The 19,373-nt window shown below is 38.9% G+C and overlaps 1 protein-coding gene across 1 annotated transcript in view; it reads left to right on the top strand.

Annotated features, from left to right (window-relative positions):
* Positions 1–19,373, top strand: part of RYR3 (ryanodine receptor 3) — a 442,959-nt gene that overhangs the window by 205,351 nt on the left and 218,235 nt on the right. Inside the window, exons 41-45 of the mRNA XM_089521997.1 lie at positions 8,219–8,348; positions 9,327–9,430; positions 14,431–14,566; positions 15,983–16,163; positions 19,010–19,118. Of these exons, the coding sequence (XP_089378123.1) occupies positions 8,219–8,348; positions 9,327–9,430; positions 14,431–14,566; positions 15,983–16,163; positions 19,010–19,118 (660 nt within the window). The remainder of the gene's footprint in view (positions 1–8,218; positions 8,349–9,326; positions 9,431–14,430; positions 14,567–15,982; positions 16,164–19,009; positions 19,119–19,373) is intronic.

Raw genomic sequence — 19,373 nt, 5'->3', positions numbered from 1 at the left:
GGAGCGTGTCCAAAGGAGGGCGACAAAAATGGTGAAGGGTCTGGAGACCATGCCCTATGAGGAACGACTTAGGGAGCTGGGGATGTTTAGCCTGGAGAAAAGAAGGTTAAGAGGTGATATGATAGCCCTGTTTAAATATTTGAAAGGATGTCATATTGAGGAGGGAGCAAGCTTGTTTTCTGCTGCTCCAGAGAACAGGACCCGGAACAATGGATGCAAGCTACAGGAAAAGAGATTCCACCTCAACATTAGGAGGAACTTCCTGACAGTAAGGGCTGTTCGGCAGTGGAATGCACTTCCTCGGAAGGTGATAGAGTCTCCTTCCTTGGAGGTCTTTAAACAGAGGCTGGATGGCCATCTGTCAGGGATGCTTTGAATTGGATTTCCTGCATGGCAGGGGGTTGGACTGGATGGCCCTAGTGGTCTCTTCCAACTCTACGATTCTATGATTCTATGATTCTATGATAATGCATATCTATATGGAGGATAGATGGATGTTATAGCCTAAATCCAATATTTATTCCAACTAGAGCAAACCACTGAATCAATGGAAAGTGCACATGTATCCATTTATTAAGTACCAAGATTTAGTAGATAGGATTAAGAACTGGATTTAGGTATATGGTGTTAAAATGGATTTCAAAAATATTTGTAAAATAATGTGTTTCAAGATGTGATGTTTCAATACAGTGTGTTTAAAATGTAAGATTCTAATAACACTTCACAGGTGAAATTTTGAGGGCTTAACAGTTACTGCATAATATGTCTTTCTTGGGTTCTATGAGGCCAGTTATGAATGAATATTGCAAGAACAATAACGCTGTTAAACAATAAAAATCAAAACAATGTACCATATTCTATAATAAATTGAATACATATCCAATCACCAATGTTCCATGCATACAATGAGGTACAAGTGCAAGACTTCCTTCTAAAACTCTGCTCAACAGTATGCAACCTTGGATGAAATCTTAAAGCCCTAAATAAAAATACCAGATAATTGTAGATGCATAAAAGAAATTCCAGTATGAGGAATTTGTTGATGCAAGCATGAGCGTGCAGAGTAAACATGGAAACCTTGTGTTGAAGATAAACAACTGTTGGCTGCCGGGGCATGCCAGGAAAACATCTGCTAGAAGAAAGGCACACCGGCTCCTGGCTTATCTCCATAGAGGCACTTTGTTTATTTGTTGCCAAAGACACATGCGAGAACAATCACCAACACCATCCACCAACTACAAGCCCACAAACTGTACAAATGGACATCTGAGCTTATATACACATTTGCCATGTGGCAATCTAGCTCAACCCCTTCCTGTACAATTTCCTGTGCATCTTGGAATACTTTCCCCCTTGCAAAGATGACACAGTATATTTACATCTTGCTATGTGCTCTCTGGCACACACTGGGACCTTGGACATCACCTGCTAGTTTGAATCCCAGCTGCAGCCAATTCTAGGCTTCTGCAAAGTGAATAACCATTTCCAAAATGTTACATCTGAACATTTTCACACACTCTATACATTAACAGAATTTGCCCTTTTGTCCCCTCCTAAATACATACTTCTAATCCTACTACCAAATCCAAAGTGATTCATGCTTATCCCTGTCAAGTACAATGTCTCTCCCTTCCAACTCTTTATTTTTCTCTCTCTTTTTGGACTAAGTAAGTACTGCCACTGGGATTTCCACCCACTGGGCCAATCCATCAACTCATGTGGGTTACAATAGCACTCACTTTTGGTATTTTAGTGGCTCCAAACTTGAATGCATTTTACTTAGGCTGACTAATATGTATGACAGATACTTTTAAATGACAGAAGAAAATTGCTAATGGCTTTGAGCATTGACCCAGACATGCCTTCTATGATGCATGTTGTTGAAATGCATCATTCCGACGCTTTTACTGTGAGACTGAAATTATTGGGTTTTTTGTTTTCTTGGGTTTTTTGTTTTGTTTTGTTTTGTTTTTTAGTATTTATACCTTCCTTATCCTTAATGACACATGCAACATTGCTATTTGGCTGGCAGATCATAGGAAAACCAGCAACATTTGAATGGCTCCTTTTTAGCAAACTTAACAAAGGAAGGAAAAAGGGTTGTACTTGCAGGGAGCAGTAAATGGTTGGCCATAGGATCAGAAGAAGAACATGCTACATGATCAAGATGAAATTTAAAAAAAGATGGAAACATATACAAAATAGCTATATAAAAGAGATGAAAAATGAAAGACAAATGGAATGAAGAATCATATGAAGATGAACCCCAAATATTAGATAGTGAGGTGGGAGATGCACTTAGAGAAATTGGGAAGAATAAATCACCAGGAGAGAGCCAGCAGGGCTTAATGGTTTGAGTGTTGGACTATGACTCTGGAAACCAGGATTTGATTCCCCACTCAAACATAAAATCCAGTGGGTGATCTTGGGCATGTCACATCCTCTCAGCCTCAGGGAAAAACAATAGCATACCTCCTCTGAAGAAATTTGCTAAGAAGATCCAGTGAAAGGTTCATCTTAGGCTTACCATAAGTCGGAAAACACTTGAAAACAACTACAAATAACCAGGAAAAGATGATATTCCAGTTGAACTGCTACAATCCACACAGAGAATTAGCTCCAGTATTAACTAACATATGCCAAAAAATATGGAAAACAAAACAATAGCCAGCCAGTTGGAATATACATCCTCATCCACAAAAAAGGACACACAAAATAATGCAGCAACCATTAGACCATAGCATTAATTTCCTACACAGGCAAAATTATGCAAAAGCATGCAAAATTCTGCTCAAAGTTCTGCATAATTCTGCACTTCAATCATATATAGAAAGAGAAATTCTAGAGGTGTAAGCAGGGTTCAGGAAAGGAAGAGGCACTAAGGACCACACTATAACCATACAATAGGTAATACAGTGAACCAAGAAATTCTAGAAGACAATCAGCATATGCTTCATGGACTACAGCAAAGCCTCTGACTACATACATTACAAAAAGCTATAAAAGAAGGAACTGGATGATGCCTTTCTAGAACAGATGACTACACACTCAGAAAGGAGAGATGTAATAGTGATGGGTGACTTCAACTATCCTGATATTTGCTGGAATTCAAACTCAGCAAAATCCTCAAGGTCTAGCAAATTCCTCATTTGCCTCGGAAAAAATTTCATGGTCCAAAAGGTGGAAGAGGCAACAAGGGGGTCAGCTATTCTAGATCTGATCCTTACCAACAAGGATGATTTGGTTCATGGGGTGCAAGTGGTGGGATCATTAGGTGAAAGTGACCATGTTCTCCTGGAGTTTGCTATACAGTGGAAAGGAGAAGCCAGACATAGTCAGACACGCATTCAAGACTTTAGGAAAGCTTATTTTAGTAAACTTAAAGAAATACTGGGGGTGATCCCATGGTCAGCAATACTAAAAGAGAAGGGAGTTCAAGACGAATGGGAGTTTCTCAAAAGGGAGATACTGAAGGCAAAATTTCAAACAGTTCCAGTGAGAAAGAAAAATGGGAGGTGTCTCAAGAAACCAGGATGGATGACTAAGGAACTTTCAACTGAGCTAAGTTTGAAACGGAACATGTATAAGAAATGGAAAAAACGGAGACATCACCAAAGAGGAGTTCAAACAAATGGCTAACCTGTGTAGAGGTCAAGTCAGAAAAGCTAAAGCACAGAATGAACTCAGGCTTGCTAGAGAGGTTAAGAACAACAAAAAGGGCTTTTTTGGATATGTCTGCAGCAAAAGGAAGAAGAAGGAAATGGTAGGGCCACTGCATAGAGAAGATGGAAAAATGTTAACAGGGGACAGAGAAAAGGCAGCATTACACAATACCTTCTTTGCTTCAGTCTTCTCAGAAAAGGAAAAGGGAGCTCAACCTGAGGAAAATGGAGCAGAGGACAGAATAGGGGAATTTCAGCACAGAATAGGAAAAGAGATAGTACAAGAATATCTTGTTAATCTAAATGAATTTAAGGTGGATTACAGACCGCCCGTTTGGGGCGGCCTGCACCCGCCCCTTTCCCCGCTGTATCGGAGCCTCAGCTGCCAGACCGGCAGCCTCCGAGGCCCCGATCCGCCGCTTTGCAGGCCACGGGGAAGCAGCAAAAGGTCGCTTCCCCACAGCCTGGAAAGGGGTGTCCTTGGGGCTTCAAGCCCCAAGGACAGCCGGTGATGGCGGGGAGGAGGAGAAAGGGGCTGCTTGGCCCCTTTCTCCTCTGCGTTGCTGGGCGCAGCCATGTAAAGGCAGCGCCCAGCGATGCAAACCCCAGAAGGGGCTCCGTTTCGGAGCTCCTTCTTGCACCGCGGAAAGGGTGCTCTAGGCGCCCTCGCACGGCGCAAAGACATCACGTCCGTGCCACCACGTTTGGAGGCGGCGCGGTCATGACATCGTAATGGCGGCGGCCGTGTGGAATGGCCACCACCATTTTGTACGGACTGGGTCCGTATTAGGGTTAGGGGCGTCAGGAAGTGATGCCCCTTTCTAACCCTAATACGGACCCAGTCCGTATTTTCAGGGCCGTCTGTAACAGGCCTAAGTCTCCAGGACCAGATGAACTACATCCAAGGGTATTAAAAGAACTGGCAAATGTAATATCAGAGCCATTGGCAATAATCTTTGAGAACTCCTGGAGAACAAGAGAAGTCCCCGCAGACTGGAGGAGGGCAAACGTTGTCCCCATCTTCAAAAAGGGAAAAAAAGAGGATCCCAACAATTATCGTCCAGTTAGTCTGACATCTATACCAGGAAAGATTCTAGAGCAGATCATTAAACAGAGAGTTTGTGAACATCTAAAAGGCAATTTCATAATCACAAAAAGTCAACATGGATTTCAGAGAAAGAAGTCATTCCAGACAAATCTGATCTCTTTCTTTGATAAAATTACCAGCTTGGTAGATGAAGGGAATGCTGTGGATATAGTATATCTTGATTTCAGTAAGGCCTTTGACAAGGTTTCCCATGACATTCTTGCAAACAAGCTAGTAAAATGTGGTCTGGACAAAGTAACTGTTACATGGTTTATAATTAGTTGACTGACTGTACCTAAAGGGTGCACAACAATGGCTCCTTTTCATCCTGGAGAGAAGTGACCAGTGGGGTCCCACAGGGCTCTGTCCTGGGGCCAGTGTTATTCAACATCTTTATCAATGACTTGGATCTCAGAATTGGGGGAATACTCATCAAATGTGCAGATGACACCAAACTAGGAGGAATAGGTAATACTACAGAGGACAGGATCAAATTCAAAATGACCTGAATAGACTAGAAAGCTGTGCCAATGCTAACAAAATGAAATTCAACACAGAGTAATGTAAGGTACTGCACTTAGGGCAGAAAAATGAAATGCACAGATAAAGGATGGGGGACACCTGGCTGAATTAAACTACATATGAAGGGGATCTAGGAGTCCAAGTAGACCACAAGTTGAACATGAGTCAACAGTGTGATGTGGCAGCCAAAAAGGCCAATGCAATTTTAGGCTGCATCAATAAAAGTATAGTGTCTAGATCAAGAGAAGTAATAGTGCCATTATATTCTGCTTTGGTCACGCTCCACCTGGAATATTGTGTCCAGTTCTGGGCACCACAATTCAAAAAGGACATTGAGAAACTCGAGCATGTCCAAAGGAGAACGACTAAAATGGTGAAGGGTCTGGAAACCATGCCCTATGAGGAACAACTGAGGGATCTGGGGATGTTTAGCCTGGAGCAAAGAAGGTTAAGAGGTGAAATGATAGCCCTGTTTAAATATTTGAAGGGATGTCATATTGAGGAGGGAGCAAGCTTGTTTTCTGCTGCTCTAGAGAACAGGATCCGGAGCAATGGATGCAACCTGCAGGAACAGAGATTCATTAGGAAGAACTTCCTGAGAGTAAGGGCTGTCCGACAGTGGAGCACACTCCCTTGGAGTGTGGTGGAGTCTCCTTCCTTGGAGGTCTTTAAGCAGAGGCTGGATCGCCATCTATTGGGTATGCTTTGATTGACAGTTCCTGCATGGTAGGGGTTGGACTGGATGGCCCTTGTAGTCTCTTCCAACTCTATGATTCTATGAAAATGCTCTTAAAGAAATGGGAGTGCTGATACATTTAATATTCTTGATGAGAACTGTACTTAGGATAAGAGGCTACTTTTAGAATATGGAGAAACAGAACAGTTACCAATCACCTGGAGAAAAGAAGGTTAAGAGGTGATATGATAGCCCTTTTTAAAGTATTTTAAGTGTAGTTAAAGGGTCCCTGTAACTTGGATCAAACATCAATAAGGACAGAGACTGCAGTCAAGAAATAAGAATAGGAATGGGAAGGTCAGCCATGAAAGAACTGGACAAGACCATAAATTGTAAAGACATAACTTTGAACACTAAAGTTAGGATAGTCCAAGCCATTGTATTCCCCATCACCATATACAGATGTGAGAGCTGGACAGTGAAGAAAACTGATAGGAGAAAAATCAACTCATTTGAGATGTGGTGCTGGAGAAGATTTCAGAGGATATCATAAATGGCCAAAAAGATAAACAAAGGTCCTAGAACAGGTCCTAGAACAGATCAAGCCTGAACTATCCCTGGAAGCCAAGATGACAAATCTGAAGCTGTCATACTTTGTCCACATCATGAGAAGGCATGACTCATTAGAAAAGACAATAATTCTTGGGAAGATGGAAGGTCATAGAAAGAGAGGAAGACTTTGGTGGTGAAAATAAATACCAATATAGCTACATGTTTTTAACAAAGTTTGTCTCTCTTCCCAGTTTTTACTGAATTCTTTCTTCACCCCTCTCTATTACTAAGAATATTGCCCTTTCCTTTATCAGTCTCTCTAACTGTAACGAGAGTAACTGATGGCCCTCAAGTGATCCCCTTTACAAAGTAAAGAGGGTGCACTATACAGGGAGCTGACACCTTGCTTCCCACCACGGTGTGACTATTCATGAATGTTCATAACACAGTTATCTCACAGTAGACAGGTTGTTTGCTATCATGAGATCTTACAACAGGCAAATGCTAGTTTGAAATCTCCTAAGATGTACAAGATTTGGAATCATCAGGTATCTATAAGGCCATTTTGGGCATGGGAAGGTTAAGGAGGGAATTTTTCATGGCTCAACAGAATTTAGCATTTTTCCCTTTCCCAAAGGCATAAACTTGAATGCATGGAGATGTCATCATTCGATTACATATTTGCTCAAAAAGGAGATCAGAGATCAGAGAACAGCCTATGCTGATGCAATTGCATTTCCTCTGAAACCTCAGGTTCACAGCTTGGGTATACTCTTGAACTCAGCCCTGAGCCTGTGTTTCTGGGCTCCTTAGTTTCTGTGGGTGTATTTGCACACTTAAAACAGTCTGCAGATGTGTGTGTTCCTGGAAATGTCAATTCTGATCATGGTGACACATGCATTGATTACATTTCTGTTTAGGTTATACTAACTCATTCTAAGTGGGGTCCCCTTTGGAAAATATTCAGAGACTTCCTTGTGTCCTAAATCTTGTGCCCATACTCTAGATGAAACTGGTTACAGAGAATATATCTCCCCTGTAATGAGAAGAAGGAACTCACTAGAAAAGACTATAAGGCTTGGTAAAGTGGAGGACATTAGGAAAACAGAATGATTGCACTCTAGGTAGATATTCAATCAGAGAAGCCACAGCCATGAGTCTGAAGAAGATGAACTAGGTGGTTGAGGATGGTCCAGACTGTCTGAAAGACTGTATCTCCCCATCTGAATTCTGAGATCTTTGAGGCAAGATCCCATCACCTTCACAGATGTTTGATGAGTGAGGAAATGTGAGAGAGTCTTTTCACTGACTGTTCCCAGAGTGTAGAACTCCTCTCCGTTCTCTTTCCATCAGAAGGTAAAAACCATATCAATCAGACAGACTTTTGGCCCTGGCTGCTGCAGAATGGATTATAATGGGTAGTGTTACACTTTCCCCCCTATTTGTTATTTTTAAAATGCTTTTAAACTGTTTTTAATTTAGTGCTGTTTTTAATATGATGATTTAATTGTGGGGGAGGGTTTTAATGATTGCTTGGGTGTCATGCTGGGACAAAAGAAGAAATAGCAAAACAAATAGACACATTCCTATTATTATCATGGGAAGTTCCACATGCAATGTATGTGTCCCCATTTCTGTATGCTGCATATGTGTTATTAATTTACGCAGAATTTGAGCAAAAATTAATACTATTTTTCTGTGGTTGTTTTCCTTATATAGATTGCTTTTCCAAAAATGGTAGCAAGTTGTTGTCGATTCTTATGCTATTTCTGTCGAATCAGTCGCCAGAATCAAAAAGCCATGTTCGAGCATCTCAGCTACTTACTTGAAAATAGCAGTGTGGGACTTGGTATGCTCTATAATTTTAAGTAAATAACCCATATAGATTGAGTATCCCTTATCTGGAATTCTGAAATCCCAAATAGTCCAAAATCCAGAAGTATTTACATGGGTTGCTGAGATAGTGATGCCTTTGCTTTCTGGTGAGTCAGTGTACACAAACTTTGGTTCATGCATAACAGTATTTAAAATATTGTGTTTAAAATTAGCTTCAGGCTATATGTATAATATGTATATGAAGCATAAATGGATTTCATGCATAGACTTCAGTTTCATTTCAAAGATATCTCATTATATATATGCAAATTTTCCAAAAATTGAAAAAATCCAAAATCCAAAACACTTCTGGTCCCAAGCATTCTGGATAAGGGAGATTCAACCAAGATTTACCATATCACAAATTCATGTTATTATCTACTGTGATACTGATTTGACTGTTGCTGTAACTGATACTGTTTTTTCCATTAGTTGTTGAAACAGTTTTGGTAACATTTGAGTTTTGGGAATGTAAATATTGTGAAACTCTACAAACTAGTTCTATTTTATTGCAAACTACCTTGAGATTTTTAATATGAAAGTGAGTGTAACGTGTTTCTTATAAAACAAATAAATAAATGTATAGCTGAGCATGCCAATGTGGCATGCACATGTTTATATAGGGGTGTGTGTGTGTGTGTGTGAAAAACACAATATTTCTCAGCTTTAAGATAACTTCAGAAAAATTATTATTATTATTATTATTATTATTATTATTATTATTAACCTTTATTTATAAAGCACTGTAAATTTACATAAATGAGAACCACACACAGAAATACAAGTTTTGGAACTCTTGCAATTATTTTATAGTAACTTTAAAAAGAAAAAATACATAAATAAACATGTGAGCTTCGCTGCAACTGCCAGGTAACTGCTGCCCTCTGCTGTATAAGAAGCATAGCTGTAATATTATTTTGTCTGCTGTGGATTTTCCTATCTTTTCCTCCAGCCTCTCCTTCCATGAGGGGTTCTACTCCACTAGATGTAGCAGCTGCCTCTGTAATGGACAATAATGAGCTTGCGCTTGCATTGGAAGAGCCAGACCTAGAAAAGGTAATTGTTCCTCTGTATCTGTTATACTTTAAATTACATCTTTTCTCTTTTAGCAAGGCTTAGTTTCCCCTAGCTATATCATTCATTTTTATCATGACCATAATCTGCTGACTCTCAAGCAGTGCAAAAATGCCCCTGATTTCTCTAAATGTATCAGTAGATGTATTAAACAAATGAAGGATACATTTGAAAATAAATGGACTTCACTGTACTAAAGGTAAGGAAGTAGGAAAGGGGACAGAGCTTTAAATGTTGTTGTTTTTATTAAACATATGTTAGCTGCCATTATCATGTTGAAAGTTTAGTTTTTATTAAAATATACTTAATGAACATACCCAAACAAGATTTCAAGACTAATAAATAACTGGTACTCATTTTGTGTTTTTTAAAAGTAGCATTACCAAGTATTAAATTATTATTATTATTATTATATTTATTATATTTATTTGTATCCCTCTCTTTTCCCAGGACTGGGACTCAGAGCTGCTTCACAGCATTAAAAACAATACAATTAAAAACATTTTTAAAAGTACATTAAAAAGGAACTAAAATATTACAGTATTAAAACAGTTAGTTATTAAAAGAATAAAACATATTTTAAAAGATAAAACTATTTATAGAAAAAACTGTATCAAACTTTTAAAATGGTCCAACATCCCAGCCTGCCCTTATAGTAATTCCTTAAATGCCTGTGTGAACAGGTAGGTCTTCACCTGCTGGCGGAAGGCCATCAAGGAGGGAGCCATTCTGATCTCCCTGAGCAGGGAATTCCAGAGTCTAGGGGCAGCCACCGAGAAGGCCCTCTCTCATGCCCCCATCAACCGTGTTTGTGATGGTGTTGGGACGGAGAGAAGGGCTTCTCCAGAGGATCTCAGAGTCCAGGCCGGTTCATACCAGGAGAAACGGTCTGCCAAATAGTGTGGACCTGAGCCATGTAGGGCTTTGTAGGTAATAACCAGCACCTTGAATTGTGCCCAGAAACTAACTGGCAGCCAATGAAGCTGTTTCAACAGGGGCGCTGTATGATTTCTGTAATCTGCCCCTGTTAACAGCCTGGCAGCTGTTTTTTTCCAAACGCTTTTGAAAGGCAGCCCCATGTAGAGCCCATTACAGTAGTCCAAATGGGATATAACCAAGGTGTATACCACCATGGCCAAATCTGGCTTCTGCAAAAGCACTCCTGGTCACAGAAGAGACCTGGTCCTCCAGGTTCAAAGCAGAGTCCAAGAGTACTCCCAAACTGCGAACCTGTGTCTTCAAGGGGAGTGTGACCCCATCTAACACAGGCTGGATCCCTATACCCCGATCTGGCTTCTGACTGGCCAGGAGCACCTCTGTCTTGTCTGAATTAAGTTTCAACTTGTCTGCCCCCATCTAGTCCATTACTGAAGACAGACACTGGTTTAGGACCAGGACAGCCTCCTTGGACTGGGGTGGGAAGGAATAGTAGAGTTGAGAGTCATCTGCATATTGATAAAACACCCCCCCCCAAAAAAAAAAAAAAATTATAGATAGCATAATTCAACTTCCACATAACAGAAAACATTATTGTAACAAAGGTCTTGGAAAAAATAAGGTAATGGGATGACTTGCAAACACAGAGTGAGCACAATGTGCTAGCACAACTGTAGTTGCCTTGAGCATACACTGAAGCATGTTTTTGAGGGGCATTAGTATTTCTGAGTTCCTTTGACAGAATGTTTGAGTCATCTATAAATCTGTCTGTACTGATCACCTCTTCTGTGAAAGATTTTTTTTTATATGAACTTAGCTCTTGATCTCCTCAGAGTGTGGCCAGTTTTGTGAGAGCTGACCCTTTCTTTAGCAACAAAACAACAATATATTGTCTATCTTCTTTTCCTGATAGTAACCATACTCTGGTCTGAGGACAAATCCACTGGAATGGGCTTAGGCCTATTACTGCCCAGACAGAAGCTGAAAACACATGGCCTGAAGCTAACAAGAAATTGCTTCCTCTGGCACCCATCTTTTATTTTCCTTTCCTGTCTTGTCGAGAACAGAACTATAATAGAATCATAGAGTTGAAAGAGACCTCAATGGCTATGAAGTCCAACCCCCTGACATGTAGGAATACACCACCAAAACACCCCTGACAGATAGCCATTCAGCCTCTGTTTAAAAAGACACTGAGCCTTAATCTAACAAAGTGGTGAATATAGACAGGTGCCAGTTTAACCTGTTTGGGCATGAAACATATCAGTGGCTGAGGTGCCAAAGTTAATTGTGAATCAATTGTAAATTCCTGATATGTTTGTAGTTGTTGTTCTTGGTGGTGGGGTTCTTTTTGTCTTCCATTTAGCTTCAAATTGTGATGTTCCTATGAATGAAATACCTCAAAAACCCCTGATCGTCAACAGCTCTACTCAGCTTTTCCAAACTCAAGGCATACTTTATTGAATCAATCCATATGTAATGCAGTCCTGCTCTTTTCTTTCTGCCTTTCACTTTACCAAGCATTATCATATTTTCTAATGAGTCATGTCATCTCATGAGATACCCAGAGTCAATAGCCTTAGTTTAATCATTCTGGCTTCTCATGAGAGTTCAGGATTGAATATCTTTGAGTCCATTTATTTGACTTTTTGGCAGTACTCTCCTCCAGCAGCACATTTCAGAGGAGTTGGTTTTCTTCTTGTCAGCTTTCTTTACAGTTAAGCTTTCACAACCATATGTTGAAATCAGAAATACTATGGCATAGCTGGTTATGATTTTGATATCAACACATTTAAGCATCCTATCTAGTTCTTACCTGCTCTTGATTTCTACATTGGCCATTAAGTGAAGCCCACATATACAATGGTCTGTTTCATTGCCTGCAGAATATATTTTCACTGAACAAACAGCCTCACAAAATTAAATAACTCTCTCTTGTTTCATTTCTTGATTCTAGGCCAAATTCTCTGACAATGTTTGGTTCTGCTCTGTTTCCTACATTTGCATTCCAACCATCTATGATGATCAAGAAGCCTGTTTGTGGTGTGTGATCATTTTCCTCTTGGATTCCAACATAAAATCTTTCCATTTCATTGCATATCTCTTATGCTTAACAGTTTACTACAAATCGACAGTCTTTTCCACACATGTTCCTTTACTAGATATCTGCAAGGCTGCCAGTTGGGGCATTCCCGTACATTCACACATGTGTAGAAGTAAAAATCAGATGAGGATGCCTTGGTAGAATGGTGTTTCAGAGTGTCATTCAGCCACAGCTCACCCTAGAGATTATCAGATGGGGGAAAATCAGGGAAGAAAAAGGCATACTCCCAGGATAATTGCATGATCGTGCTGAAGATTTTAAATGACATTGCACTTATCCAGAACTTATCATGGGAAGAACTAGGAATGCTTCAGAAACAAACCATTTCTGGGATTTCCCCATGAATAGTTTGTTGCTGGAGCATTCCTGGGTCTTCAAGGGAAAAGTACTGGATAAGCGCAATGTGTCTGAAAATCTTTAGCGCAGTCACACAACTTTGCCGCGAATATGTGTTTTACTCCCAGATTTTTTTCCAGTTCTGATAATCTCCTCAGTTATGCTCCATTCTCGCTGGATTTCTCCTCACACCAAGCAGAGAATCGATCATTGGATACACAGTGTAAAAGTCTATTCTGGTTTGGACTAGCGGAGGAATCCAGTACCATCCAGGAAATTTCTGCATTTTGTCTATTCTCTGTCAGGGCCAGAGGAAATGATCTTCTTTAGTATAGTGTGCTTGCACCATATTTTTAGTATAGTGTGCTTGCACCATATGTGGGCATGCCATATGCATCTTCCAGCCTATGCAGAAGCCGCATGGGGGGAAAAACAATGGTGCCCACACTTGTGGCATGCTGTGTCATGCTACACCACAGGCTCATGCCCCATTATTTTCAGTGGGGTGTGTGCATACATGCTTTTTCCCTTAATGTGGGGGAAGGGGTCCGGAACAGATCCCCTGCATAAGGGAATTTTTTTCTTTCCTATTTGTCTTCCTGTAATCTTTCTGCAGCTATGAAAAAGATAAGATCCTAAAAAGTAAAGATATTCAGCTGAACATTAACGTTAGAATCATCCAAGCCATTGTATTTCCCATCACCCTGTATGGATGCGAGAGCTGGACAGCAGAAAAAGCAGACAGAAGGCAAATCCACTCATCTGAGATGTGGAGCTGGAGAAGAGTGCTTAGGATACTGTGGACAGCCAAAAAGACAAACAGATGAAGCCTGAAATCTCCTTGGATGCCAAGATGATCAAATTGAGGCTGTCATACTTTGGCCATATAATGAGAAGGCACCAATCACTAGAAAAGATAAGGATGCTAGGAAAGGTAGAAGGATAGGAGAAAGAGAAGAAGACCACATGTCAGATGGCTAGACTCAGTCAAGGGAGGTCACGGGCAAGAATTTGCAGGACCTAAGCAGAGAAATGGAAAATAGGGGATCTTGGAGACATCTCATCCACAGTGTTGCCTTCAGTCAGGTTTGACTCGAGGGCAGTTTACAACAACAAGAAAATAATCTTTTTCTTCTAACTGTTTAATTCTTTAATTTGGTCATGAAACTGTAAGTAGAGACCAGAGGAGGCAGCTTCTCAGCAAAGCTTTTGGATACGTGATTACTGATCTCTGTCTGGGTGGTAGTGGGTATAGTCCATTATGTGTAGATTTCTCCTGTGCTCCATTGTTCATGGTGATTATCCAGTGTTCCATTGCTGTGTCTGTTAAAAAAGGCACATGTATGAATTCTACTATCTTTCTGCAAATAGATCTTTTCTCCTGCGGTAGAGGGATTGCCTCTAGTGAAATTAAGTCTTTAGCCCCTTCTACTTCCATTTTTTTTCTTATTTTCCATTCTCTTCTTTGGTAGTTGGAACTTCTCCAAATATTTGTAACTGATTTTTTTAACTACAACTTTACTTTGTCTTTTTGTTTTGTTCTGGTTTTGTTTTTGTTTTTTGGAACCAATGCCACAGTAGATGATACCAGTTTTGTATTGGACAGGTTGTAACCTACTTGGCAGGTTGTGGTCTTCAGAGTTGCCCAATGTTGTTAGCTGCAGGATATCCTGATACAGGTTGGAATCCAATAGAGGGTGAACGATATCTATCCTTCTTAAGATTTGCTGTTTTTGTTAATGGTAAGTTTAAAATATATGAGAAAATGTGATGTTTTGTTATTATTGGATCTTAAGAGTTACTACCTCTGCACAGCAAATTACAGGCTTCATTCCAATGAGTTAAAGCTTAAACTACTTTCAGTAGAAGATGCTTGTCTTTTACCTTTACAAGGACTAACTTGGGAATGTGTAGTAAACCTACAAATCTAAAGAGCACTGGATTTATACAGAACAACAAGTCATGCAACACTTAAGGATTAACAACATTATTATGGCATAAACTTTTGTGGATCAGAACCCACTTCATCAGATATATGGAATGTCATCCTGAATTAGTTGATATATAGTCATAGGAATGTAAAGAGAAGAAAAAAATGTAGCATCACTTTTAGAGGGATGTAAAATACAGACAGTAATCTTTGAATTAAATCTTAGACTCATGTAAAATAATTACAGTGTGCAGTTGTAGGAAACGATTAAAATAAGTTAAGTTCTCAATTATTTAAAAAAAATCTGACATAAGGGGACAATTAAATTTCTTTTTAGCATAAATGATTAGCTCAAGTTAGAATTTCAACATTAACTTTATTATAGAATTAAAGTTTTTTCACTCTATTGTTAATTGTTTGCATGAGAGACCATGCTAAAAGAACCAATAAATTTCATATTTCCCAGCTGGTTCTTCACCAAAGTTGGAGTTTTCTGCAGTTACATATTTTTTTTCATTTTATTTTATAAACTTCAGTCCTATTCTATAATCATACTTCTAGGAAATCTAATCAAAGCTGTTTGTGTGTGTTTGTGTGCTTTGTTTTACATCTCTAAAACACATCTTAGCCAACAAGGCCAGTAGCCATGCCACCTTGATAATTCTGGAAATCATTTCCCCCCCCCCCCCAAAAAAAAAAAATTCTTCCAAGTAACTATTTATAGCTGACAGTCATAAGTATAAAATGAATAATAATAAAATTAAGAACATAAGTTAAAAATATAACAAAAATCACACAACTGCAGAAAAATATTTGTTTCATACTTCGCAAAGCTTGGTGTCTTTTAAGAACTAGTCAGAACCAGGAGATGATATTTGATGGATGTTAATTTAGGTGTGGAGCACCATACTAAGGCCCTCTCTAAAACCTAGAGAAGGAAGATCACAACTGATGATGATCTTTGTTGATGGTAGTTGCAGATAAGGCTTTAGTCCTATTTGTTGTCATTCTGAATGGTTCTTTCCTACTCCCCCCCCCCCCAGATTTTTCCAGGAAATCCTGAGAAAATTCAAATTCTGATACAACAACAATAATCAAATATATATAATAATTCAAAAATATGAACACAGAATTTATATTTGAGTTTTTCCCGCTTTAATATGTACAGTTCATACTTTGTTTGGTTTTTTTAATTCAGTTCAATAAAATTTGCTTTTGGGGTTTCCAGGTGAAAGTGTTGAGGAAAATGCCAGTGTTGTTGTCAAGCTTCTAATTCGACGCCCAGAATGTTTTGGCCCTGCTCTTAGAGGAGAAGGGGGAAATGGTTTGCTGGCTGCTATGCAAGGAGCAATTAAGATCTCTGAGAATCCAGCTCTTGATCTCCCCTCCCAGGGATACAAGAGAGAATTGTAAGTGAATAATCAATAATATTTTCCATCAGTTTGGAAATAATTATATGTCAGTTAAAATGTAATATCAAACACTAATAAAGAACACTTTCAGTTAGGAAGCTGGCTTATCCCAAATCAGACTATTGATCTATGCAGTCCCTATACTAATGTCTATATTAATTGGCAACAGCTCTTCAGTATTTCAAAGAGGAGTCTTTCCAGGACTTACTGGATATGCCAGGAAAGTGCATCTGGTGCCTTTGGGCTATAAAGTAAATTTTCTCCCATTGATCAGTAATTCTGGAATTAAAATAGATGTAGAAATATTTGCAATAATGAGAGGTAAAATGATGTTTTATGAGTAAATTCAAAACTTATAATTCTGTTTGCTTGTTTGATTAAGAGTGTTATTAATAGTAATGGTATATACCTCGTATCATGTCACATCTGTTTGCTCACTAAGTTTGAGATTCCATCAAAGGGTAGCAATTGATAGAAAGTATTATATATATTTAAAATGACAAGCCAGGTCCACTTTATGTGACTTTTTGCTTAGAAGTAACAAATTCAATAATCTTTCTCTCTTCTGCTACAGTGACAAGATCAGGTTTTAATATGCTAATGCAATCGGATCTTGTAGCAACTGTATTACCTTTTCTCCCAGCATAGATGAGGGATGTAACTTGAAGAAGACAGATCTTATCACATTCACCTGTTGCTGGGCAGCAGGCAGTCCCTTTACAATCTGGGTTTCTCTAGGCTTCTCTCACATCTTTTCATGAACAGGATTTTCCCATTTTTGAAAAGCTGCGGCAAAAGCCTGGGTTGCAAATGGGCTGCAGCTGCCTGGCGACAGGTGAATGAGATAAGATCCACCTTCTTAAAAGTTACATCCCTCATCTATGCCAGGAGCAAAGGTAATGTGATAATCTCTTTATTGAGAGAAAGAAAGAAGTTGGCAGCACAAGCTTTTGTAGACTTATCTCTGCTTCTAAAAAACTTCTATGAAAGTCTACAGTTGTTTAAGGTACCAACTTCTTTCTTTCAGTCAGTCTCAAATATACTACAAGATCCCTTTGCATACTGATCTAGACTAATATGGCTATTGATTAATATGCTAACAGTTTTGGAAAAGTACTATTTGTGTACTTGCACTAACATACTATGGCGTCCATCCATAGTTCAGTAACGCTCTAGCACTTTTGTGCAGCATTCTATTATCTACTGTTTCAATTCAATAGAACTATGTAGGCCAATACAGTACCATATCAGATTCAAGTAGAAGGAACATGAGGTGTTTAACAGAGAAATGGTTGATTAGTACTCTGGATCAATAGGATTAGATTTAATATATCATGACTGTGCTGTGTTCATGCCATTCTGCCGACTGCTTTTGAAGGGAGAAAACTGATATGTAAATGCTTTTTGTGTGTGGATTAGATTGCCTCCAGCTCTTTTCTTTAGGTTTCCTTCAGAGACATAACTTCAAAGACAAAACTCAAGTGCTTTTAAAAGAATCTCAGGTGGCTTTCTGTTTTTAAGATAAAAGCTGTTTTGAGGTGAGGTGTTTTGGAATAAAATATTTTCCAGCCCCAATTTAAGGTGCTGATTTTAACTTCTAAAGTCCTATAGAGCCTAGAGACTTGGCTGCCTAAGGCAGTGGTACTCAAACTTTGGCCTCCCAGGTGTTTTAGACTCCCAGAATCCCTGACCACTGAGCAAGCTGGTTGGGAGTTTGGGGAGTTGAAGTAAAAAACATGTGGTAGACCAACGTTTGAGAACCATTGATGCAAGGGATCACCTCTCTTGTTCAGAACGTGTCTGAAGTTTTATATCTATAGAATAGGTCCTTTAGAGAATAACTGCACCTGCAGATTATTTATGATAGGCTTGTGGGAGAGGGCCTTTCCCTATGTTGCTCCCTGATTCTGGAATGAACTTACCTCAGAGCTATGATCAATTTACACTCTCTCTGCTTTTGTAAGAGTGTGAAGACATTTCAGGCTGTTAAACCCCTTTTGATGTTAGTTGTTTTTTATTATTGAAATCATGTAGTGCTTTCATTTTTTTAATTAGTTATTAAATATTTGTTAGCCACCTGGAGCCCCAATTTTTAATAGAAATGTAGCATACCCACATAATAAATGAACAATGAAATAAGCACTGGGAGAAGTAGATGATCAATATTTGTTAACTGTTACTTCTTTACTCAATTGTCAAATGGCCTTCTCTTCCTTAACCTGGGATTTCAGACATGGATTTATACTTCTAAACACACATTTGGAAGAAATGGAGTTAGAACAAATGAACACCAGAGGGGAGGGGGTAAAGCATGCTACCACTGATTCTGTCTCTAAATCATTTAATCTTGTCTAAGTATTGTATTCAGTCTCATTCTCCCTCTCTCTCTCATTGCTAGCTACTGAGATTTCACTACATGTATTAGCATGTAATATTTACTGCAACCTTTAAATTCAGGAAGAATGTGTCCTTACCATACTGTTGTGAATTCTGCCCTGGGTGCCAATAACCACACTGCTACAGGGGAAATTAGTAGAACTTGGGGAAAAAAATATTTTGACGGATGCTCTGAAGGAAAAAAAAAACTTTGTGCCAGTTTGCTATTGGATTCATACTATTGTTCTGAAAAATGTAGAATGATATGAAAGTCGAAGGCTTTCATGGCCGGCATCCATAGTTTCTTTGTTAGAATGATAGTTTACAAGCCAGCTAAACAGATTATGCTCTAAATTCTTACAGGAAGCCAGTAAATTATTACTATTGTGCTTCTAGTTTCCAAATCATTTTGAATTTTTTGCATGATGTAAACAATTATTGATGCCTGCTTGATTTCCTTATAGCAGTCTTGATGAAGATGAAGAAGAGGAAGAAATAGTACACATGGGAAATGCAATTATGTCCTTTTATTCTGCTCTTATAGATTTGCTTGGACGTTGTGCACCAGAAATGCATGTAAGTGACTTGCTTCTTTGTGCAGGAAGAGTTAAAAGTCACATGGAATACTTTCCCAAATTATCCCCAAATATTTTGATAAGCAATAAATGAGTCACTTTATGATTACTTTGTTCCTGTTTAAGCTTACTGGATTATCAATGATATTCAGTAAAGAGTCCCTGTTTACAAGAATGACCATTTCAAATAGGAGAAATCTATCATTTTAATAATTTTAAAAGGAAAGTCAGAGAGAAATACTCAGAAACCCATCTC

Source organism: Sceloporus occidentalis, unplaced genomic scaffold (genome assembly GCF_023333645.1).
Source record: "Sceloporus occidentalis isolate IW3139 unplaced genomic scaffold, rSceOcc1.0.p SCAF_4, whole genome shotgun sequence".
Lineage (NCBI taxonomy): Eukaryota > Metazoa > Chordata > Lepidosauria > Squamata > Phrynosomatidae > Sceloporus > Sceloporus occidentalis.
The sequence above is the reverse complement of the archived record's forward strand: the minus strand, read 5'-3'. Positions and strand labels throughout refer to the sequence as shown.